Source organism: Cetorhinus maximus, chromosome 21 (genome assembly GCF_964194155.1).
Source record: "Cetorhinus maximus chromosome 21, sCetMax3.hap1.1, whole genome shotgun sequence".
NCBI lineage: Eukaryota > Metazoa > Chordata > Chondrichthyes > Lamniformes > Cetorhinidae > Cetorhinus > Cetorhinus maximus.
The window spans coordinates 75,531,452-75,557,625 of record NC_135899.1 but is presented as its reverse complement, the minus strand read 5'-3'; the positions used below and the strand labels follow the sequence as shown (position 1 = coordinate 75,557,625).

The following is a 26,174-nucleotide window of genomic DNA, read 5'->3' as shown; positions in this document are numbered from 1 at the left end:
CAGCATGGTTCTACTGGGCCAAACAGCCAAAAAAATTGTTGTGGCCAAATAATAGGTTGTAAACAGAGGTAGGCCTTTCAGCCTCTCAAACTGATCTACCATTCTGTTTCATCGTCACTGATCAGTTGGACTACTTTCTTTTAGTTTGAGTCTCTTACCATCATGAAGTTCAAATGCCAACTTTGTTATTTTCTGTGTGATCACCATCAATGGCCTACAAAAAAAAAAGAGAAGGCACTTTAATAGGTAACACACTGAGGGATTTACTCAAAACTCCCGCAGGCTGTTGCCATTTTTTTCTTTAAACAGGAAGTACCTTTGAAATTATAGACATTAGTGGGTGATTAATTCTCAACCTGGGTCTGGGAGTGATGCACACCTAAATGTGACACACCCATCAGGTTTCACTCCAGTGTCAGTAACTTGTTGAACCTCATACCTAGATGACATCACCAACAGTCATGACTTAGACAATATTGAAAGGTCAAATAAAAAAACTTGAATGTAAAAAGCCTGCTCGTTGATTTGAAATCAAAGTTCCTTCAAGCTATTTGTATCCAGTGACGTGACTGCCTTTAATCTAATTGTCACACTTAAAGTTAATAACTGTGGTTGTCTTTTACATTAGAACAGATAAAGTTATGAGTGATATAGAGCAAAGGGAAGGGTTAAATAATAACTTTTTGACGCACCCACACACAAGGTTGTTGGGATGTAGAATTCAGCCACAAGCTGCAGTGGGAGAAGAATCCACAACAATTTATAAAAGGGAACTTGATAAATACTGGAAAAAGAGAAAAAAATAAAAGGATGTGGAAAAGGGGCTGGGGAATTGGAACCTCTTGCAGAGAGCTGGTACAAATGCAAAGGACCAAATGGCCTCCTCCTATTTAGTAAGGTTTTATGGATCTCTATTGGCCTGAATCTGAAGAATCATTTCTTTTGTCCCATTTCTACCTTCCCCTCCACCCCAACACACAATATAACACACTCCATTCCATGAACCATTTACACAGAGATCACCCGTTTGCCCTCAGCCCATCTTGATTTTGTGGTTATTTTACCGGACAGCACAATGCAGTGGCAGAGGATGGTTTACTAACAACTGGTCTATGCTTTTTCATTCATTTACGAATGTGAGCATCACTGGCTGGGCCAGCATTTATTGCTCACCCCTACTTGCCCTTGAGAGGGCGGTGGTGAGCCGCCTTCTTGAACCACTGCAGTCCATGTGGTGAAGGTACTTGCACAGTGCTGTTAAGGTGGGAGTTCCAGGGTTTGCTCCAGGAATAATGAGGGAATGGCCAATGTACGTCCAAGTCAGGTTGCTGTGTAACTTGTAGGGGAGTTTGATTGTGATAGTGTTCCCATGCACCTGCCGCCTTTGTCCTTCTAGATGGTAGAGGACACGGATTTTGGAGGTGCTGCCGAAGAAACACCGGTGAGTTGCTGCAATGCATCTTGTAGATGGTACACCTTGCAGCCACAGTTCATCGATGGTGGAGGAAGTGGACGATTAGTGTGGTTGATTGGTGGATGATCAATTGGGCTGCTTTGTCCTGGATGCCAAAGAGCTTCTTGAGTGTTGTTGGAGTTGCACTCATCCACGCAAGTGAAGCTTATTCTAACCCAATCCTGACTTGTGTCTTGTAGATGGTGCACAGGCTTTGGAGAGTCAGAGGTGCATCACTTGCCACCTCTGACCTGCTCTTGTAGCTACAGCATTTATATAGCTTGTTCCTAAATTTCAGGTCATTGATGACCCCAGGATATTGGCAATGGAGGAATTGACAATGGTAATGCCATTGAATGGCAAAGGGAGATGGTTGGGCTATCTTCTCTCCAAGACGCTAATGCCAGGCATTTGTGTGATACAATGTAACTTGCCACTTATCAGCCCAGGCCAAGATATGTCCAGCACATGCAAACAGATTGTTTTGTTATTTGTGTATTACTGAACATTGTGCAATCATCAGGGAACATCTGAGTTCTGACCTTAGGATGGAGGGTAGGCCATTGATGAAGCAGCTGAAGATGCTTCGGCCTAGGACACTACCCTGAGGAGTTCCTGAAGCAATATTCATAATGTAGTAACCAATTCAGGAATAAACTTGCTGATTAGATTGACAGAAAACAGTTGCTAGTACTCATATGGTGACGACAGATTCTAGAAACCAGTTGCTAAACTAAATGGGCAGAGGACAGCACCATATCCTGGAACTCCCCCAGCTTCACATGTAGACCAGATGTTTGGAACGAGCTATTGTTCCATGATTTGATGACTAATTGAATAAATGTCAGCCACATGCAAAGGGGTCAAAAAAACCATTCAACCAACTTGCCAACTCAGCTCAAAATGTTCAGGACACAGCAACACACACCAACAAATTAGTCTTACTAATCATACATGTGTTTGCCTCACTAATCATATTTGCTGGCCTCACTAAACAAATGCAGGACCTGGCTAATTACCAGCAGCTACACTAGATTCAACCAATCGAGCGCTTTTCCAAAATCTACAAAACTAACATATATTTCCTGTCCAAACTCTAAACTGTCTCCACTCATTAATCTTATAATGCTGATAGCTTCTCTCTTCCCTCTTCCTCCATGGAATCCAAACTGGCCATCTCTGATGTTGTTCTGCACTTTCCCATCCACACTCTTTGTTGCAATTCCTTGCACAACCTTCGATGCACGGACAATCAGGCTAATTTGGCTGGATTTTCAAGAAGTCAGGAAGGCTCCATGGAGGGGTGAAAACAGTGGCCAGGGCCTGATTCCAAGATTCCCGACCCCATTCCCAGGATTTCCAGTTTTCAGTAGTGCCATTTAAGGTATGGTCTGGTTCAGGTTATGAGCGCACAGCCTGCACTCCTGACCTGGCCGGCTCCATGGCGGGGGTAGGCATTTCCTAGTCCTCCGCAATTTTGATGGAGTTGGCCCAGCTTTTCAAAGAGCCATGGTTCACAGCACCCCAAAGGTGTCATGAACCATGGCCTGGATGACTGAACCTTTTGAAAGGTATGTTCAAAAGGTCTTACCCGTGCCCTCCATGTTAAGCTATGCTCCCCACCCATCCCTCACTGTCCCTCATACCCTCCATGCCAAGCTATGACCCTCCCCCTATCTCCATGCCAAGCTATGCCCCCTATCCACCTACCATGGCCCCTCCTACCTTCCCTGACAAGTTATGGCACTTATATGCCCATTCACCCACTTAACACACGGGATGGAATGAATGAACCCTATAGTGGCAATAGGATATGTTAAAAAGCTTTTAAAAAACCATTATTTATTCATAAAAATTGCTTTCATTACAGCCCAATAAAGGTATCAATCGTCCAGATGCTTTAAAATATCAATGGCAGAACCTGCAAGCACTTGAAATTTCTTTATCTTATGTAAATAAACATTGTGGAATTGACAGAAGAGATCAGAGAGCCAGAGCTGTCAATCAAACCATGTTTTCCCTCCAGCTCAGGTGTTTCAGTACTCTAATGGATGTCTGGGCTCTCAACCAAGAATGCATAATGAGGCTTGGCTGAGAGGTTTAGGGTAGGATTCCAGACATAGAGTTAGGCAGCTGAAGGCACAGCTGCTAAAGGTGGAGTGACGAAAATCAGGGATGTGTAAGGGGCAGAGATCTTGGTGGCTTGAAGGGCTGGAAGAGGCTACAAGAGATAGGGAGGTGCAAGATCTACATGACAACAACTAAATGTTTCTTAAATGATTCCAAGGCTAGTGAGCTCCCACTGCTCTATCAAGAAGTCCATTCAACATGTTATCAACTTTTTGTTTGAAGAGCTTCCTGGCACTGGGTATTACTTGTTTGAGCCCATGTCTCTGTGCCCTACTCACACCATGAGGTAATTCTCTGAATCTGGATTTTCCATATCATTTACCAGCTCATGTACTTTAACAAGGTCACTTTTTGATCATCACTTTCTTGGGGAGAACATGGTCTGTTCAAGCATTCCAATGTTCTATATCACACTGGCAGTGAGGGTGGAGGTTAGGGGGAAGGGTAGAAAGAAGTACAGGAATTGTCTGTCACTAAAGTGAATTAGATCATGACTGAGCTTTAAGGAGGGAATTCAAGGAGTTAATTTAACTTAATCCACGTTTTGGAAAACAGATGGTATTGGTTGGTATTTTGGTTTTACACCCCGCTTGATATTACTTGGGACATTTCATTAGGTTAAAAGCTCTGTATAAATATAAATTACTGTTGTTGTTGCTAATTTTAGTGGAATATGCAATCAGGTGAAGTGTCAAACCTGTATTGCACCTGATCCTGTCACTATCCTAATGGGAAACATAGGCTAAACTTAACCCCCAGTTGGAACCTGTGCATAACATCCTCATCTAATTCTTCAAAAATACTTGGTCATAAACAGAGTTACTGGTGGCCAAAGCAGTCCCCTTGATCGGCACCCCAACCACAATCTACTAAAGCAACTTGCCAAGGCTTCTTTGACAGCACCTCCCAAACCTATCTAGAAGGACAAGGGCAGAAGGTACAAGGGAATAAAACCACCATCACAAAGCTCGCCTTCAAGTCATACACCATCTTTACATGGACCTATATTCACCGTTGTTTCATTGCTGGTGTATCAAAATCCTGTCTAACAACACTGTAGGAGCAGCTTCACCACACAGACCACAGTGCTTCAAGAAGAAAACTCACCACCATTTCAAATGGCAACTAATATTGAGCAATAAATGCCAGCCTTGTCCCCAGAAATTTTTTGTAAATTTATAGATATATATATATCTGAGAAGGGAAAAGCTCCAATGTTGAGTTTTCCTTGTGCTTTGTTAACTTTTTAATGACATTGGTTAGCATCGCAGCTGCTTTTGAGGAGGCCACAAGTTAAAGCGATGCACATATTATGACATAAACATCACACGGCACCAACCTGCGATTAATGACCATTTCAAATCAATGGCATGAAAGTGCCCTTCTCCTGTACTTACCCTGAGAAGTCAGCAGACCGTTCTTCACCATCAAACACATAGACTCGGATGATCTGACAGATGGTCAGATATGCCATTGCTACCAGGAAACTGTACCTGAAACAACATTAAATAGTGGGTCAGGTAGACCATAGAAAAGTTATGGCGCCAGAAAGAGGCCATTCAGCCCATCATGTCTACAGCGGCCAAAAAGAGAAAAAAGAAACTTGCCGCTCATTTTAATCCCACCTGGTCCGTAGCCTTGTGGGTTACAGCGCTTCAGATGCAGATCCAGGTACCCTTTAAATGAGTTGAGCGTTTCAGTCTCAACCACCAACTTAGATAGTGAATTCCAGATGCCCACCACCCTCTGGGTGAAAACTATTTTCCTCATGTCCCCTCTAATCCTTTACTAATCACCTTAAAACTATGCCCCTGATAATTGACCCCTCAGCTAGGGGAAACAAGTCTTTCCTATCTACCTTATCCAGGCCCCTCATAATTTTGTACACCTCAATTAGGTCAGCCTTTAGCCTTCTCTGTTTTAAGGAAAATAACCCTAGCCTATCCAATCTCTCATCATAGCTACAATTTTAAAGCCCTGGCAACATTCTTGTAAATCTCCTCTGCAGTCTCTCCAGAGCAATTATGTCCTTCCTGTAATGTGGTGACCAGAACTGTACACAAAATTCCAGCTGTGGCTTAACCAGTGTTTTTTTTTTTACAGTTCCATCATTACATTCCTGCTTTTGTACTCAATACCTCGTCCAATAAAGGAAAGCATTCCATATGCTTTCTGATGACTTTTTTCCACTTGTCCTGCCACCTTCAAGGACAAAGCACTCAAAGGTCTCTCACTTCCTCAAACCCCCTCAATAACTTCCCATTTTTTAAGTATTCCCTTGCTTTGTTTGCCCTCCCTAAATGCATTACCTCACAATTTTCCGGATTGAATTCTATTTACCACTTCTACGCCCACTCAACCAAACGATTGATATCACTCTGGAGTCAACAGTTATCCTCTTCACTATCAACTACATGGCCAATTTTTGTGTCATCTCCAAATTTCCTAATCACGTCCCCACATTTAAGTCTAAATCAATATATAAAGCAAACAGCAAGGGCCCCAACACTGAACCCTGTGGAACACCACTGGAAACCGTTTTCCATTTGCAAAAACATCCATCGACCATTACCTTTGTTTCCTGACACTGAGCCAATTTGGATCAAACCTGCCACCTCTCCCTGTATCCCATGAGATCTCACTTTCCTGACCAGTCTGCCATGAGGGACCTTGCCAAATGCCTTACTGAAATCCATGTAGACAACATCCACTGCTCTACCCTCATCAATCCTCCTTGTTACTTCCTCAAAAAATTCTATTAAGTTGGTAAGACACGATCTTCCCCTAACAAAACCATGCTGACTATCCCCTGATCAATTTGTGCCTTTCTAAGTGACCATTTATCCTGTCTCTCAGAATTTCAATAGTTTTCCCACCACTGAAGTCAGACTGACCAGCCTATAATTTTCTGGCCTATTCCACACACCCTTTTTAAATAATGGTGCAACATTCGCAGACTTCCAATCCTCTCGGACCTTGCCTGTGACTAGTGAGGATTGGAAAATGATCCTCAGAGCATCTGCTATTTCCTCCCTGGCTTCCTTCAACAGATGACATACACTGTAGGTGGGGGACATGTGCTGTTATGAACAGAGTTGTGCTGTTCTAGATGTTGCATCACCAAGTTCCTCATGTTCACCTCTGCTGAAGGAACAACTGTTCCTGAGGTATTGTTCCACAGGTGCTGAGTGTCCTCCACTATCTTTCCCCAAGTGGCCATTCTTCCTGGGTGAGACTCAGTAGTGTTGGTTAGACTACTTGAGCATGGAGAACATTGCAACCCTATCCCTCCTCTAACCTGGTGCATTTTTCCAGCAAGGAAGTCACTGGACAGTTATCAGGGGACAAGGCTGATTTCACCACACTCCCCCCCACCAATTTCCTTGCCTTGGGGCAGTGTGTGGCATGTGAGCCTGGCGACCCCACTCTAAGACTCACTGGTAATTGGGCCTCAGTCCTTGACAACATCAAACCTGCAAGCTGTCAAACCTGCAAGCTGTAGATGCCAATCAGGTGCCTTGGCACAACTTGCCAATAGGGAAGCTTCAGAAATTTGGGTGACTCCAACGTTGGGCCAGGCGGGTATAGGAGAGAGGGAGATAGGGAAGGAGAGGACAGAGGGAGGAGAGAGGCGGAGGGGTACGGAAGAGAAAGAGAGGGGGAAGAGGAGAGAGAGGGAGAAGGGAAAGGAGGGAAGGGGAGCAAGGTGAGAGGTGGAGGACTGAAGGGGGAGGGGGAGGGAGGAGCAAGAGGAGTGGGGTGAGGAAGAGGAGAAAAGGATAGATGGAGGAGGAAGGGAGAGAAGGGGGGAGAAGGAGAGGACAAAGGAAGGAGGGGGAGGAGAGAGTGAGGTGAGGGAGGGGAAGGGGAATGGAAAGAGAGGTGAGGAAATTGGGGGAGGGAAGCAGCAAGGGGAGGGTGAGGGGTAGGTAAACAGATGTGTGTCAGACCCAGGCCGACAGTGGCTTGCAGAATTTTTGTAGAATCCTCAGAAACACAAGAATAGAAAAGTTAAAATAAAAAGAGAAATTGCTGAAGACACTCAGCAGATCAGGCAGCATCTGTGGACAGAAGCACACAAGTTTCAGGCCAACAGCCTTTCATCAGAACCAGAAAAGGTCAGATATTTACCAGGTTTTAAGCAAGAACAGGACCTGGGAAAGGGTTTGGGGTGGGGAGGTTGGGAGAGGGGAAGTTGGGGCTGTGAAGGTTGGGAGAGGAGAGGAAGAAAGTACAAAAGGGAAGGTCCATGATGGGGTGGGAGGCAGGAATGATTACAAAACAAAAGGGTTGATGGTGCAAGGCAAAAGGTGGTGATGATGTACAAGTAATGAAAGGAAAGATGAGTCCAGAAAAGGTGTAAATGGCAATAGCAATAGCAGAACCATTACCAACACCTCCTGTCTGAAAAATTGGAAACAGTGGTTATGGTTTGAAATTGTTGAACTCAGTGTTGAAGCCGGAAGGGTGTAAAGTGCTCCTGACCTTTCAGTCAGCAGCCTCAGTGATCCCTCTAAGAACCGCTGGTCTTTCTAAGAACCGTTAGTTAAGTCACGGTAGAGCCAGGAAAGCAGAGCAGGTCACGCACTGTCCACATTCAATCCAGTTGCTGATTAGTTGAAAATGGGGCCAATCAGGTGGGCTGCTTTGCCCTGGATGGTGTTGAACTTCTTGAGTGTCGTTGGAGCCACATTCATCCAGGCAAGTGGACAGTATTCCATTCCACTCTTGACTTGTGCCTTGTAGACGGATTTGGTCGGTGGGGGGATCAGGAGGAGCAGGAGTAGGCCATTAGACCCCTTGAGCCTGTCCCACCATTCAATAAGATCATAGCTGATCTGATTGGGGCCTGACGCCACTTTCCCATGGGCCCCCATAACCCTTGCAGATCAAAAATCTGGCTAACTCAGTGTTGAATACATTAAATGACTCAGCCTCCATTGCTCTCTGGTGTAGAACTCCAAAGACTAACTACTCTCAGAGAAGAAATTAATCCGCATCTCTGTCTTAAAAGCGAGACCTCTTATTCTGAAACTGTGTCCCCTTGTTCTTGACTCCCCGCTGAGGGGAAACATCCTTTCAGCATCTACCCTGTCAAGCTCCTTAGAATCTGATATGTTCCAATAAGATCACCTCTCATTCTAAACTCCAATGACTATAGGCCCAACCTGCTCAACCTTTCCTCATAAAATAACCCCTTCATTCCAGGAATCAACCTAGTCAACCTTTTCTTTGTGGTATTTGAATTTACATTCTCTGGTTCTTAGTCCAGGCCCCTCAGTTATTAGTCCACTAACATGACCCACTATGCTACTCTATCCCCTTACAGTTCTCTCTGCTGTCGCCTGTCAGATTTCAGTGTGAATTGGGTACGAGCAGCCCCCAACCCAGTTTTTAACCACACGTTGACTCATGTGGTGCCCACAAGTCTGCGCAGAGGGATGTTAAAATATTAGTCTCACTCAGGAAAATAAGTATGTCAGACAAGATTAAAAGGAAAAATTAAATTAAACCAGGAAATTCAGGTTGTTCAGTATTTCAGAGGGAGTTTCTCATCTGATGAGGAATCCCATCCAAACCCGATCGCCCTATTGAGCAAGTCACAAGCTGCCTGATGTGCAAAGTAGAAATTTCACAATGCTCTCGTCAATTAGGAACACAGCAAGTGAAGTGTAATCACCGAAGCCGGTGCTAACTCACATGCAGAGCCAAGCCACTTCTGTGCTGTCATCTCTGTGACACAGAAACTTTGGATTAGTTTGTGCAGAGAGAGAAGCGGTGAAGAAATTCTCCTGACAGCATGCTGGTTGAACACTGCTGCCTCCTCCCACAAACATGGACAGGGGCTGCAGGTGAAAACCATGGCTCCACAGGTTACACTCTCGCCCCAGTGTCTAAAGGTTGTGGGCTTGAAACCCATTCCGGCCTTCTGAGCATATAATGCGGGCTGATTTTCAAAGTGCAGCGTTTTTCAGATGGCAGGCTTTCCCACCCTGTCACCCGAAGAGTCGGCGGGGAGGTCAGATTAGCCATCAGCTCTGTAGTCCCAGCAATGTCTGTGGCAACAGTGATCAGGCCTCATGGGATGACAAGCAGTCCCCAGATTCTAAGTCCTGGAGTCCAACACCAGGTAAGTGCAGGGGGCTGGAGGGAGGTTTCATGGTGGGGAGGCGAGGTGAGGCCAAAGAGGGGAGAAGGGGATGGCAATCTTTATGGAGAGGCCAGTGGGGGAGGGAGCACCCGCAGGGGGAATGCCTTTGAAGTGGGGGGAGCCCAATGTGGGAAGGGGGGAGGGGTGCCACCCTCAAGGGCCCTCTTGAGGGAAGTGCCCACCGCCACCACCCCCTTCCAACCCCTAGCCCTTAAATGTCCAATAATTGGGGCAAAGGCGAGAGGGTCACCCTAGGCCTTGCCTGGCCCCATATAAAGTTGCGGACAGGTCAGCATAAGGTGGGAAGGCAGTGGGACGGCCACCCAGGGAATTTAACAGGCCCTTCATCACCTGCAAAGGCCGCCAGCCGCCAGGAAAATTCTGCCCCTAGTGTAGTACTCATGTAGTGCGGCACTGTTACAGGAACTATCTTTTCGATGAGATGTTAAATCGAGGCTCTACCTCATGCTCTCACAGATAAAAGACCCCATGACACCATTCTATACAAGTTTAACATAAACTCTCTGCTTTTCAATTCCAACTTTTCTAGAAATTAGCCCTTTTCTATAGGCATGCAGTCATGACATCATTAAAGGACATTTTATAGGTAAATATTTAATATTACTTTGTGTAGCAGCTTTATGCTTACTGTAAATCTACAGTCATATTTGCTAAACATAAGCCGCATTGTGCTGAGAAACAGTGTTGGGTTTTTATCTAACATTCGTTTCAACCAAGATTGTCCATTCATGGAGTGGGCAGTCAGCATCAGCTCCAGAATTAACAATTACCCTCTGACATATTTGATGCTGTAAGACATACAAAATGCCTGCAGTGCACTATAAACAAATCTTATGGTGTTTTATTTTTATTTTTATTTTCATCTTGAACATTTTCATTTTCAAGTCCATGTCCAAATGCAGCAAGACCTGGACAATATCCAGGCTTGGGCTGACAAGTGGCAAGTAACATTTATGCCACACAAGTGCCAGACAATGACCATCTCCAACGAGAGAGAATCTAACCATCGCCCCTTGATATTTTATGGCATTACCATCACTGAATCCCCCACTATCAGTATCCTGGGGGTTACTATTGACCAGAAACTGAACTGGACTAGCTGTTTAAATACTGTGGCTACAAGAACAGGTCAGAGGCTAGGAACCCTGCAGCAAATAACTCACCTCCTGACTCTCCAAAGCGTGTCTACCATCTACAAGGAGTGCGATGGAATATTCCCCACTTGCGTGGATGAGTGCAGCTCTAACAACACTCAAGAAGTTTGACAGCACTTGATTGGCACCCCATTCACAAACATTAATTCCCTCCATCACTGACGCACAGTAGCAGCAGTGTATACCACCTACAAGATGCACTACAGAAACTCACCAAGGCTCCTTAGACAGCATCTTCCAAACCCATGACCACTACCATCTAGAAGGACAAGAGCAGCAGACACATGGGAACACCACCACCTGGAAGTTCCCTCCAAGCCACTCACCATCCTGACTTGGAAATATATCGCCGTTCTTTCACTGTCGCTGGGTCAAAATCCTGGTGCTCCTTCCCTAACAGCACCGTGGGTGTACCTACACCACATGGACTGCTGAGGCTCACCACCACCTTCTCAAAGGAAATTAGGGATGGGCAATAAACGCTGGTCTAGCCAGCGATGCCCACATCCCGTAAATAAATGTTTTAAAAATTTAAATGTTGGAGATGGGAAGGAGAAAGGGAGGTTTGAGTGAACGGGGAGGTGTGTGCTGGGAGTTCATGTGGTGAAGCCCCCAGCAATATGTCCAACCAGAGCTGGCAAGTGGCAACCATAAGCCCCCAACCAGCTACAAAATGAACTGAGGCCATGGATATAGTGATTCGAGCAGCAACTGAACACCAGGCCTTTCCACTGGAACATGGTCAAGCCTTCCAGGGTTGGTATGCGTTGAACCGAACTCCACATATTCTTTACAGGCAAAGGCTGCAGAAACAAGGCAGGACTATCCATCCATTGCAGGCTGGGATTTTCCGGTCACGCCCGCCCGGGACCAGAACTCACCGCCCAAAGTCAACGGACCTCTGGCTGGTCCGTCAAGTTTTCCATCCGGCCCGTGTCGATTCCTGCTGCTGGTGGGACCAGAAAATCCTGGTCAAAGATTACAGTTTGAACGCTGTGCAGGTTATAAATGAACAGTGCCCATTTGCAGCAAGAATCCTAGAATCGTAGAAACTTTGGCCCGTTGTGCCTTTGCCAGCTCTTTGAAAGACCAGCCATACCAAGCCCCACATCCCTGCTTTTCATCCATAACCCAACAAGTGTGCTCGGGCTGGCATGGACAAGATGGGCCAAATGGCCTCCTTCTGTGCTGTAACTTTTCTATGGTTCTATGGTTCTAAGTTTTTCATGTTCAAGTACTGGTCCCTTCTAAAATTATTTATGGAATCAGCTTCCCCTCATCTTTTCAGGTAGAGGGTTCAAGATTCCGATGACTCTTTGAGTGAAAAGATTTCTCCTCATCTCCCCTCTAGGTCTTTGGCCAATGATTTCAAATGTATGACCTCTGGTTATTAACCCACATGACAGAGGGAATAGTATTTCTCTATCTACCACTCACTGATTCACTCCAGTTAAACATCCACCTAAACGTGAGAACAGTCTGAGTATAAGCAGTGAATGCCGCAGTGTCCGTTCCATTTAAATGTCCTTTGCTGTTCCTGTACACTTGTCAACCTGCATGAGTTTTCTAGGAATGTCTCATTTATAAAAATGTCAACATCCTAAATTCAGCCTAAATTCAACTCCCAGCTAGGCCGAAAGATCGAAAAAGCTAGAATTGTTCTCCTTAGGGCAGAGAAGGTTAAAGGCAGATTTAATAGGTGTGTTCAAAATTATGAAGGGTTTTCAGAGAGTAAATAAGGAGAAACTGTTTCCAGTGGCCCCAGCAGCCACAAATTTAAGCCAAAAGGCAAAAGAAACATTTCCACACAGTGGATGGTATTTATGCAGGTGACGGGGGGTCCCACCCAGTAGCTGGAGATTCACCAGACCAGTATTCCAGAGACCCAGGGTAATGCTCTGGGGACCCGAGTTCAAATCCCACCATGGCAGACGGTGAAATTTGAATTAAATAAAAACCTAGAACGGCGCAATTGGCTCTGATTTTTCGTTGCCCGTCCAACCTTACACGTTGACGACGGGCGAATCAGCCAGGCGGCCTTTACACTTTTCATCAAACCTCGCCCGAGGGTGGGGTGAAATCTTCGTCATGAAATAAAATTAAAATAAATATCTGTGGACAGCACTTTTATCAGTTATGTTGTCAGGTGATTGATTATGATGCACGGACACTTTTTTTCAGCTTTTAGAACCTTTATTTCAGCTTTTTCAGGTCTCCAGCTCCCTGAGGCAGCTGTCTTCCTTCAGGGAGCTCCCTCGCAGCGCTCACCCGCGCCCATGGAAACGTCATCACCCGCCCTCTTCCTGCCCCCCCACCGGCGGCGCTGAACATTTCAGCGTGTGTTTCGCGCTGACTGGCCGTTAATTGGCCAGCCAGCGTGAAATCGCAGTGGGAGGTCGACCACTCCCAGGCCCGCCGATCGGGCACGACCGCCAAAGGTAAAATTCAGGCCTAAAAATCTGATAATGACCATGAAACTATTGCCGATTGTTGTAAAAACCCATCTGGTGTATTAATGTCCTCTAGGGAAGGAAATCTGCTACCCTTACCTGGTCTAGCCTACATGTGAGTCCAGACCCACAGTAATGTGGTTGACTCTTAAATGTCCTCTGAACAAGGGCAATTAGGGATGGGCAATAAACACTGGCCTAGCCAGTGACGCCAACATCCTATGAACAAATGAAATTTCCTCTTCAGGAAGGCCCACCACATTAAGTACCAATCAGGGATCAAGGACCCATGGGGCGGAAATTCCACCACCACCATCACCAACCCCCCCCCCCCGCCCCCGAGAGCTGCCGCCCAATCAGAGGCCAGTAGCTGTCCATTGCAGGCAGTGCCAGCTGGAACAGCGGCTGCAGCCAGTAATGCACCCATCAGAGGCTGAGGATCCCCATGGGACCTCAGGTCAAAGGTACGTGGTGGGTGGGGTGGGGATCGTGGGAGGGGGTGGAGGCAGCAAGGGTAGGGATCTGGCTCTCAGTGGGCCCCCCCGCCTTTCCCATGCTGGGTCCCTCGATCAGGTACTGAGTTTCTGACAATGAGGGACATACAGCCACTCGGGAACCTGGCTTTGCCTTTCGGGTTTCCCGCACGGTTAAAACACCAGCAGCAGTGGGATGAGGCCCTTAAGTGGGCCTTGATTGCCCACTTAAGGGCCTCAATTGGCATTGGGGTAGGAAGGGGGTCCATGAGACTCCCCGACCTGGAATTAATCAGGGCAGAAGTGGGACATATGCAAAAGAAAGCTACCCGGTTTACAGAGGTTAGCTGCACCATAGATGAGGGAAAGCAGTGCACTTAGACCTTGCTCCCAACATCCAGGCTGCATCACAAAAGCAGCACTAATGCCTTCTACACAATCCCTAATATTTAATTTATACAATATTTGTTTTATATAAACTTTTCTTAATAAGGAAGGATGATTTATGGCCTCAAGGTTCAACCTCACTAAGGCTCTTAGCAGTCTGTGAAGTGAACAGAAGGTGGTCCTGTGGTGGTGCATCTTCATGGGCTCCAAGGGTCACAGGGCAAGATCTGATCTTGGTGGGAGGAAGAGATGGAACACAAGAGTCTGGGCTGCAGAACTAAACAACATAGCAGGGGCACAGGCTGAGGTAAAGCCAAGGTCGTGGAGGGGTTTGTAGAAGACCAGACTGGCAAGGAAAGCATTGGAGAAAATCAGAGTAAAATGGATTCTGCTTCACAAATAAAAAGGTTTTGGACATTCAAATGGCAAATCTGACACTCCGTTCAAAGTTAATTCTCACTGTTAGTATCTAGCCAGTGGGAACATGCCTGTGGTTTCCCAAGTATGTGTGTTGGTCTCATCACTCAATGATTCAACGTTCTAAATAAAGAAAGCATCGCACATTCTCCAACACTTTTCCATTCAGTATTAGGATTTGCACAGACAACAGGAAGTACCCTAGCTTGCAGTGTTCCCATAGGGGACTCCCTCAGTATTGCACTGAACATGTGAGCTTAGATTTTGTGTTCAAGCATTTGGAGGGGGGTTTGAACCCACAACTTTCTGATTCAATGCTATCCATTGATCTGAAAGGGGTATTTTTGGCCTCAACACTTGTGGTTAGAGAAGAAAGGCTCTGGGCCAAGTGCTGGTAAATGGGATTAGGTAGGTAGGTGTGGTGTTTCTCACGTGTCGGTGCAGACTCGATGGGCCGAAGGGCCTCTTCTGCACTGTATGATTCTGTGAAAGTGGAAAGGGTGGATCATCAGGAATGGTTTCTGATCATTATGCAGTGACACCTCCTGGAAATACTCATGCATGGATAGGACTAGGCTTAGCTCTGATGACAATCCCTCCACACATTGTCCCACAGTGAATGTCCTGCTGACACTCATGGCCAAAGTTCAGATATGAATAACAGCCAATTAAGCAGATGACTGGCACCAGTAAATCTAAACCCCAGTGAACGGCAAGACCTTCAGGAGACAGACACATCAAATATTCACAAAAAGTCAGAATTTGTAGTTATAACATGAATCAACACCAAAAAAAAAATTCAATAGCCAATACTCCAAATGATTGAATATTAGCATTACTTCAGAGAAATGAAATGTTTACTTACTTGTGAATGCTCTTCATATGTACAGTCACCATAATACAATACAGTAGGATTACCTCGCCCAGAAAGTGAACAGCATAACTGAAATGGAAAAATCACATTCAATAGAGGATGTTGAATCACAGAGTAATGGAGTCAAACAAGGTAAATTACATCGACTGTCCAACACAGAAACAGGCCATTCATCCCAACTGGTCTATGCTGGTGTTTATGCTCCATGAGCTATGAGCTAAAAATAACTAGAATTTGCATTCATATAGCACCTTATTAGGACATTCCTACATGCTTCACAGCCAATCCATTACTTTTGAAGCACAGACTCTGTTTTATTAAGGCAAAGTTGACAGCCAATTACATGCCAGTGACATATGGGTGAAAGACCTGTTAACTGTTCTTGATGATGTTGGTTACATACATAGAATTTACAGCACAGAAACAGTTCACTTGGTTGGTGTTTATGTTCTACATAAGCCTCCTCCTCCCCGCCCCCTCTTCATCTAACTCTTTTCGGCATAACCTTCTGTACCTTTCGCTTTCATGTATCTTTCTAGGTTATCCTTGAATGCGTCTGTGCTATTCACCTCAACTACTTCCTGTGTAGCGAGTTCCACATTTTCACCACTCTGTGGGTAAAGATGTTTCTCCTGAATTCCCCATTGAATTGGTTAGTGATTATCTTATATTTATGCCCCCTCAGTGTTTTGGTCTCACCCACAAACAGGAACATCTTTTCCGCCTCTATTGAATTGAACTCCTTCATTTTTTAAAAAGAGGGCATCCCTCAACCTTCTTTTTCTAGAGAAAAGGCCCTGCCTTTTCCGTCTTTCCTCATAGTTATAACCTCTCAGTTCTGATATCATCCTTGTAAAACTCTTTTGTACACCTTCATCAGAACTTAGATATACTTTTTAATCATATGGAGACCAGGATGTTCAAGATTACCTCTGCTGGAGGTACTGTATACAAGAGGCACCAGGATAGGATATTTCCTGGATGCTGTGAAGATGTCCTAGTCCTGTTTTTTGGATGGTAAAAAAGGACAGAAATAGGACCTACTTCAGGTGGAGTTTGCATGACAGATTCCACCACGATGATGGTAAAGGTGGCTTTTCCTGAGTGGCTGCCTGAAACAAGCATTCGCACCCGAGTCAAAAGTTGTGGGTTTGAAACCTCACTTCAGATACTTGAGCATAACATCCAGGCAGACACTCCCAGTGCAATACAGAGGGAATGCCACACTGTCAGATATGCTGTCTTTCGGATGAGACGTTAAACCAAGCCTCTGATTGCCCTCTCAACTGGGCGTAGCACCATTTGAAGAAAAGCTTGGGAGTCCCCTCTTATGTTCTAGCCAATATTTATCACTCAACCAACTTCACTAAACCAGTCATTATCACGTTAAGTCCATGGAATCTTGCTGTGCAGTGCATGTTTCCTAAATTACAACAGTGCCTATACTAAAGTACCTCATTGTCTATAAAATGGTTTAGGATGTCCTAGGATGTGAAAGGCACCATATAAATGTAAGTTCTTTCTTTTCTTTTAGATCATGATGATCTATGTACCTCTTTTGACTGAACCTTTGGTCACCTGTCCTAATATCCTCTTATGTGCCTCTGTGTCTAATTTTGTTCGAGAACACTCCTGTAAAATACCTTGGGAAGTTTTACTATGTTAAAGGCACTATATAAATGTAAGTTGTTGCTGTATAGCCAGTTGGGAGATGTTCCCCGCTTCTCAGTTCCAGTGTGAGGTACTGTTTGGGCTCTTCTTCACTCTCTGGATTTACATTTTTTTTTACTAACTGCCAATCTTCGTGCCAAGGCCCCATTGGGTTTTCAGTCATTGGAATAGTTTGTCTCAATCTCAGTTTACAGGAATCAAACAATGACCAATAAAGAGAATCTGCCATAAATCTGGACAAAAAAAAAATACTCAGAAGAGCAGATTTTCCATGGTCTGGTTTACATTAGCAATGAAATCATTCAGATTGTCTTTTAAAAAAAAATCCCAGACATGTCCTAATATCAGCACTGGGTTCGTGCTAGGTCAGCTAGTACAACATTCTAATAGAGACCACGAAGGAACTCGCATTTATATAGCACCTCTGATGTCTGCAGGATGTCCCAAAAAGTGCTTTAAAGCCATTGAAGGTTTTTGAAATGTAGCCCTAGTTGTAATGTAGGAATACAGGAGCCAATTTGCAAATCCCCAGAAAGAGCAAAGTGAAAATAACAAGGTAATCTGTTTAATTTAAGTGATATTGATTGAGGTAAACATTTTGACTAAGAGTCTGGGAGGAACTCCCCTGCTCTTCGTTGAAATAGTGCATGAGATGTTTTACATCCACCTGACAGGGCAGGCGGGACCATGTTTAGTACCTCATCCGAAAGGCAGCACCTCCCTCAGTACTGCACTGGGAGCCTACAGTTTGTATACAAGTCTCTGGGATGGGATGTGATCACAGTACCTGCTGAGACAGTGGTGAGAGTGCTGCCCACTGGACCATCGTTGACACCTTATAAACTAACGGACATCACGTCATTCGCTGAGTGGTAGTGTGAAACTGGACCATCTACCAACCAGTGTGAGTTGACTGTAACTAATTCCTCACTGCCCACTGAACACATGTTGCATTGTAGCTATGTTAGTGGACTGGTAAACCAGAGACCTAGGCTAATAATTCAGAGACAAGAGTTCAAATCCCGATAAGAGCCATTGGAGAATTTAAATTCAGTTAATTAAATAAATCTGAAATTAACCAGCCAGGATCAAAACCTTGAAATAAATGTACTGTTGTAACAAACCAATCCGGTTTGCTATTGCCTTTTAGGGAAGAAAACCTGCTGTCCTTGCCAGGTCTGGTTTATATGTGACTCCAGACCAACAACAGTGTGATTGACTATTCCCTTTGAAATTGCTTAGCAAGTCACTCAGTTGTCAGGAAAAAGTGTCTCACCACCACCTCCTCAAGGACAATTAGTGATGGGCAATAAAACTTGTCACTGATGCTGACATCCCATGTATGAATAGCAAATAACTGTTCTCTTCACAGCCAACATATTCATCTCCCTAAGTTATTAAAGGGGGTTTACCCTTGTTAAAGGCGGCTAGATAATTTACTTGTTGGCCGGAAATCAAACACACAACACACGCCATGACCTCATAGTGAAACAGATACTGAGGAAACAATGTTTTGCTCAGGGTATTACAGTACCCCTTTAAGTACAGTCAGCCAGATGGGGGACTGTACCAACTGCTTTCCAACAGGGAGAAACATCTGGATGCATTTTGAACATCTTGTTAGAATGGTGATGAAAATACATTGGGAAGTGTAGCTGAAGAATCAGGTTTCTCTTTGGCAATATTTTCAAGAGCACTTTCTGAGGAATTGATCTGGAGATTATGCATCCCATCACTCTACCCCTCGCTACCAACTAAAGAGGATGCAAATAGGAAAAGTAAGAGTCAGTCATTAATCTCGGGGGGATGGTGGGGCAGGAGTGAAGAAAGGGAAATATAGCATTGCTGACTTTTGGCGGAATTATCCCAGATTTGCTCTAAGTGTAGTAGCGGGTGGGAAAAAGGACATTATACCTGCAGGCCGCAATGGCGGCTTTTCGCGCCGAATTATGCATGCATGGGGAACATGCCAGCTCGCTGGCAGACGAGCTCAAATTTGCCCGCCACACTGTGACCTTAGCGCTTCCTTGCTCTTGGTGCCATACTTAAAGTGCAACAGAGCGCATACCTACTTCATGTCTACAGACCAGGACTGGTCCAGGCGACAGATGGCCCTGAAAGCAAAAAAGATGGCAGCCCACAAATTTAGTGACGCCTCTCTGGGGCGCCCGCTGGCTGATGTGGAAGGCCGCCACAATGTCCTCTACACTCGCTCTGGCCGCAGGAGGTCCACCAGAGTCATCAATCCAGATGGGAAGAGGTGGCAGCGACAGTCAGCACCACAGGAGCACAGAGGAGGTCAGCCATCCAGTGCAGGAAGAGGATGAATGGTCTCATCCGTTCGGCCAGGGTAAGTCACTCTTCTCATCACTCTCAACTCACACACTCCCAAACCCATCACGCATCCACAGGGATCTCATGCCTCAAGGGACAACACCACTAACTCGCACACACACCCAAAAAATTCTATCAGGCTTATACCCTCTGGAACCTGTGTCCTCATCCTGTCCATGGCTCCGCTCACCACGCAAACATTCCATGCAGTGCCGTGCCCTGCTCACACTCTATCTGTTTTCATGCAGGAGAATCTGGCTCACAACAGCAGGGAGAGGTCCCAGACTGGGGGCGGTGTGGCCCACATTAGGCCCCTCACTCACTTTGAGGAGAGTGCCATTGCGCTGACTGGTAAGAACATGGGTTATGCCTGCAGCGACAGTGAGGTCGGCGGTGAACACCCACATGAGAATCCTTCACCACATCATCTCTCTCAGGCAACTGTGAGTGCTCTCTCTTCTGCTTTTGACTCTGCGGCTATGCACTAATTATCTCTACTTTGCTTCACAGGGAGCTCTGCCAAGGGACCGTCACACACAGCCAGTTCCTCAGCTCCATCCATGTCCTCACCTCTAGCCAAGAGGACACCTCCTTCATTGAAGAGCTGGAAATAAGCAGCCTGGAAGACCCATCACAGCACTTACCCACACCCCAGCACTTACCCACACCCCAGCGACGCACAACTCGGTGGGACCTGGACCTAGAGCAGGCTCGGGTTCACAATCTGGTGGTCACCACACGGACACATGTCCGAAGCAGGAGGAGGCAGGTTCAACCGAGCTCCCCGGCACTTGGAGGGGTGCTGGGGAAGAGGCATCTGTGAGGTCCGACACAGAAGACGAGCCTCTGGATTCGGCCTTCCAACTCACCGTGGAGAATCAGCAGGAGGAGGAGAAACATCACACAGGGCTGTGGGAAGCCCTCAACAGAGCGGCACACGACTTGGAGGTGTGCATCTGTCTGCTCTCTGATGAAGTGGTGGACACATGTGCGCATATGGAGGTCTCCATGGGATAGATGGCAGATGCCATGTTGACCCTGGTCCAGCAGAACATGGAGGTGCACGGAGACCTGCACTCCACCGTGGTAGCCACAGGTGAGTTCCTGCAGTGGCAACATAAGAGAGAAACGGGGCACCTTGGCATCCCTCCAGGTGTTCCATCCCCTCAAGGATTCAGACCGGGGCCCTCAGTCACTCAAAGAGAGGAGGAGCGGAACTGGACACCCCTGGGTCATCCACTTAGGAATCTCAGAGGCTGTCCTCTCCCTCTGAGTCCCCTTTGCCTGTGACCCCCTCAACCTCATCCTCTGTCACCACAGAGGGAGCAGCTGGCCCACAGAAAGACAGCCAAAGCAAGCCGGGGCCCTCAAGGCCTCGGCTCTCCAGAGAACACTCAAGTCATCAGAGCCTGCAATGACTGTTCTCCCACGATGAGCCAGATACGTGAACAATGAACAATTCTTTTGTTTACAACTTGTAAATGTACACTATTCTCTCTAACTGCATTTTTTCTCAAGTGTGTGTGTGTATGTGCATGTGCTGAGTGATTGACATAGCATTTAGACTTTTGTGGTGAAGGCATAAATAAATAATCCTCTTTACTGAAACACTCAAATGCTTGCTGCTGTTATTTAAATTGACCACATCCGGGGCCTAAGACACACATACATCTTCCTCTCCAAAAACCACACTGATTACAGACAGTAAGGGAAAGGGTGCAAGGGTTTTGGTTCACTCCCAACCCTGTCTGTAACAGTGAGAAAAGGCTGTTGGGGGACGGAGGTCACCTGATGAAGTTTCTAGGATTATGTCCAAAGGATGGAATTTTCCGCCCCTGTTGGCGTCGGGCGTCATAGTCGCTGGGGTGGGTGGGGGGGAAACAATAAGGCGAGAGGGCCAAAAATTGGTTTCATGCCGGTGTGTAAGCACAGCAGGATCATCCGTTGATGTCGGCCATGGTGGAACGCCAATCCTGCTGTAGGCCAACGTGAACCCACTTTGCATCTCACTAATGGGATACTAAGTAAGGCCCAACTGGAATCTGAAGCCATTACTACACAATAAGAGGTAGATGGTGGTCTTTCACACTCACTTGTGGATAACTGGCCTCTTCAGCTTTCTTTTGTTAAATTGTAAACTTGGAGATGTGAAGTCTGGAAGTCCATTGATTCTGAGTTTGGGGTAAACTATGAATGATGCCGGGTGTGAGTTCCACAAAGGGATGCTGTATGGGCATGTCCATGCAAGGAGGAACCCACTACCCAGAGTGATTCCATTAAGAACTTTCCAGAAGCTTGAGATAGTCTGTGTTGAAGTTGCAAAGCTCACCTGATCATTGGCAGCCATCTTAGCCACCTTGCAAGAGTCCATTTAAAAAAAATGTAAGACAGTCCCAGAAGCTTCCAGAACACAGTCCATGTTTGAAGTTATGAATAGGAAATGCCTTCACAGGGCATGACATTACCCAATCACCAATATTTCCATAAATAATAAACAAAAGAGTTGAAGCAAAAATAAACAAAAAACACAATTCCTTTTTAATGCCCCTCAAGATTGCTCTTAGTTGTGTCCATGAGATTAATCCTTCATTCCTGGAGATTCCATGGCAATCCTGGAGGGTTGGCAACCTCATGGGGTGGCTGGGGAGTGGGGGTGGGTGGGGGTAGGGGAGAGTGGGTGCATTATGAAGATACAACGCACTAATGGCTTATGCCAGAGAATAGAAGATGTGGCTCTGTCCCTGCAGTCTCCCAGGGAGGCCTTGGCTAGAACACCAATGAACCATTTAAAACAAATAAAAGAAAGAACTTGCCTTTATATAAGACCTTTCACAACCTCAGGCCATCACAGAGCATTTTACAGCTAATTGTTTTGAGAGCAAAATGCTGTGTGACATCATTTGGTGGCGGTGGGGGAGTACGGGGAGGGTCAGGAAGGATAAAGATTGGGAATGAAAAAGTATATTTCAAGTACTTCAAGAAGGAAGCTGCTTTAGCAGCTGCTTCAGTGAATAGGATGACAGATGTCAGCAACATCAGCCAGGGCTGCACGATGATGTCAGCTAAAAATATGTAGCCAAGTAGCTAAGCAAATAAGCACTGAGCAACCACGAGAAGCTTTAAAGCCTGTAATACATTTAAACCAGTGATGAAACATATTCTTTCTCACCATGCAACACACACACGCCTACATGTGTACGCACGCATGCACATGTACAGGCACATGTACCTACATACACAGACGCAAGTGAAACTTTGCAGTCCAAATTTTGCATTGCTGTTTCTTTTGTTCTGATTGCTTTTAAGATGGTTTCATCTCTTATTTCCGTGGAACCATGTGTATCAGAAAAGCAAGATCAACAAGGAAAACTAAATGAGGGAATTCTTGGAAGGACATTCTACAAAAGCAAGATTTGACACTAAAAATGATTATACTTTGGCAGTATTTTTTCTTGACTTACAGTTCCAGTTCAGGGAGAATGTCACTGAGCTAGTAATACAGTGGCCAAGGCTAATACACTGGGGGCCTGGGTTTGAATCCACCAAGGCAGCTGCTGGAAATTGAATCCAATTAAACAATAAATCCAATTGATTAATAAAAAAAATCTGGAATTTAAATATCGTGTCACTAATGGTGCTATGAAGCTACCATTGACTGCCAGTTTTAAAAAAACCATCTGGTTCACTAACATCCTTTAGGGAAGGAAATCTGCTGTCCTTACCTGGTCTGGCCTACGTGTGACTCCAGACTCTCAGCATTGTGCTTGACTCTTAACTACCTCCTGAAATAGCCTAGCAGGTTACCCAGTTCAAGGGCAATTAAGGGTGGGCAACAAATGTTGGCCTTGCCAGCGACACCCACATCCAATGAAATAATTTTTTAAAAGTCAAATGGTCTCTTTTGTTCTCTTTTAATTCAAGCATTAATTCCACCCAGCTCTTTAGTTATTTTTAAACAAAAGCCATTCATTTCAGGAGATCCTAAAGTACGTTACAGTCAATGACATATTTTTGAAATGCAGTCACTACAGTAATGTATGCTCAGAAATTACCAGGTTTATAGCATTCAGTTCCACAATTTGTCATAAGTGGGATTGAAGCCCTATTAAAGGCATGCACATGTATGAAAAGAATATGATACTAGCCTTTTAAGAACAGGGGCAAATAATGGTTTTCTGCATCCAGTAACTAGGAGAGGATTTGATAATTCAGTGCTTTGGATTAATCAGGGTACAGTTCTGTGATGACTCAACAGAGCAGCAGGTTTCATCAAGAAACAGTTAGACTTTATTACAGAGAGATCTACAGGTGCTTTCATGCTCGACCAGTACTCTCATCAGGAAGCTCTGCCTTCCTGATTTGCCCGCACTAAAAGCTCACTGGTCGGAGGCCCCACAGTACATCACGTGACCCCCGAATGACAGAAGGGACTTGTAATAGAGTTGGTTTTCCAGGCAACTTTCCTTGGTGGCAACATTGAACTTTATATACACAAGACAGCAGCAGCAACTACATGCATGCATCAAACTTTATAACCAAAGAAGAACTCCCTCCTAGATGTTCCCTCATTGGTTTACACAGATCATGTGATCTTACAACTGGATTATTCTTAAAACTACAGTCCTACGTTTAATCAAAACTATAATTAATACATTCCTCCCCCTTTAACTTTTCTGTACATTTTGTATTTACAAGGATATTTATCTCATAACATTACAATATTTACACAGGCCATGAAATTACAAGTTCAGTGTTTCAGATGGCTTCCTGATCCATGGGGAATGTCGTAGCTTCATGATGTCCGACTCTTTTGCAGGAACCACATTCTTTGGAACTACATTAACATCAGGTACCTCATTAGGCACAGGCAGTTCAGTGTCTTCCACTTTGACAGAGACATCGAGCATGTCAATCCTTGGTTGAGCAACTTCAACAGGAACCACAGGTTCCGCAATGGTTACAGGTGGAACATCATTTTGTTGGGATATCTCCCTTCTTCTTAAATGACCCACATGCTTACGGGTGATCTGGCTCTCCACTTCTAGGTGGTACAACAATGGTCCGGGCACAGAGTTTACTTTACTTCAGTCCTCCACCGAAATTCCTTCCATATACTGCTTCTCCAACAGTAAATTGTTGCTCGTGGCTATGCAAATCATGAGTTGCTTTTTGGTTCCCTTGACATTTCTCCACCTTACCCTCCAAATTGGGAAGTATCAGACTTAGTCTTGTTTGAAGACAGCACCTCATCTGTAATTCTGCATCCTCTTCCTACGTGTCATCTTCTTTCTACCATAGAATTTAGTCTCAGCCTTTTTTTTTTTTACTTCACTGACAGCCAGACTTCTCTCAGGTGAAATCTCAACTTCTCATTGTCCAGTAATTGAGCTACCCATGACTTCATTATCTACTCACATCTTGGAAAGTTCTACTGCTTTTCCTTTCACGGCCTCTTTAGCTTCAACCAGCTGATTCTTCAGCTCTTCTGCCTCCTTCTTATATCTGTTGGCTTCCTCCTGGAACCTTGAACATTGTTGCGTCTTCTCTGCCAACTCGTTCTTCAGTTTTTCCAGAGTGACATTGAATTCTTCCTGTGGCTCTTCATAATTTTCCAGAGGTACAAACTTTGACCTGAGGGATCCTTGTAATGTATGAAGGTCTTTCAACAGGTTTTCCTTTTCTTTGCAAAACTCACTCACTTCATCTTGAACTGTCATTCAGCAGAGTCTCCTTGAGTTTCTTCTGCTGTTCTTCCAGGTCGTTGTTTAAAACAGTTTTCATTTCTTAAGATTGCCGAATGGCTACACACTCCTTTTTCATCCCGTTACAGTCCTTGGACTCTCCAGGCTCCTTCTGAAGTACCTTGTCTTGTTCCTTTTCCAACTCAGGAACTCTTCCAGCTTCCTTTTGAAATCTCACTGGCCAATCAAGGTTAATTTCCCTCAAACAATTTCGACCTAGAAGGCTTTTCCTTTGCCTTCTAATACCATCACTTCTAGTTGCGCTGTTTGGTGTCTATAATAAACAGGTACTCTGGTGATACTTTTTACCTGGGATTTCTTCACCTGTGTACATTTTCAACTTGGCAGATGTTTGTTCCAAATTTAATTGTTGAGCATCTTTATTTAAACATCTGAAAGTGTGTTCTCCTATTACAGTGGTAGAAGCACCAGTGTCTACTTCCATTTTTAAAGGTGTACCATTCACTTGCAATGTGACAGTAATTGGCTCTGTCTTCCCAACTTGGTTGTTTCTGGCTCTTCTACACTATATACTTCATTGGACTTCATATGTTGCCTGGAAGCCTGTTTAAATCTCACTCTGCAATGTTTCAATATGTGTCCACTTTTGTGACAAAAATAACACTACCTTTTTAAATTACCAATCGTTAGAAGTATGATTGTTTCCACGTCAATAAAAATTAGTTTCTGACTTTGCTGCTAAGCTGTTTCTTCTAAATTTTCGATAAGTGGGGGCTGTTTCGCACTTCGCAGCGGAATCCCCGCTTATCGCACCATTTTCGGTTGACTGTTCCCGACCAACTAGGAGAGTGGCGCCATTTTGCATACCTTGAATCACTTGTGAATCCCTTACAGCATTTTCCATTGCAAGCGCTATTTCTAACCCTTTCTTAAAATCAAGATCCACTTCAGCCAGCA

General features: G+C 45.1%; 1 protein-coding gene across 2 annotated transcripts in view; it reads right to left on the bottom strand.

Annotated features, from left to right (window-relative positions):
• LOC144696006 (membrane-bound glycerophospholipid O-acyltransferase 2-like) overlaps positions 1-26,174 on the bottom strand; it is a 67,766-nt gene that overhangs the window by 17,322 nt on the left and 24,270 nt on the right. For both annotated transcript variants that reach the window (XM_078567170.1, XM_078567171.1), the window contains 3 exons: positions 15,502-15,579; positions 4,981-5,076; positions 159-214 (listed from right to left, as the gene is read on the bottom strand). In XM_078567170.1, coding sequence (XP_078423296.1) covers positions 159-214; positions 4,981-5,076; positions 15,502-15,579 — 230 coding nt within the window. The remainder of the gene's footprint in view (positions 1-158; positions 215-4,980; positions 5,077-15,501; positions 15,580-26,174) is intronic.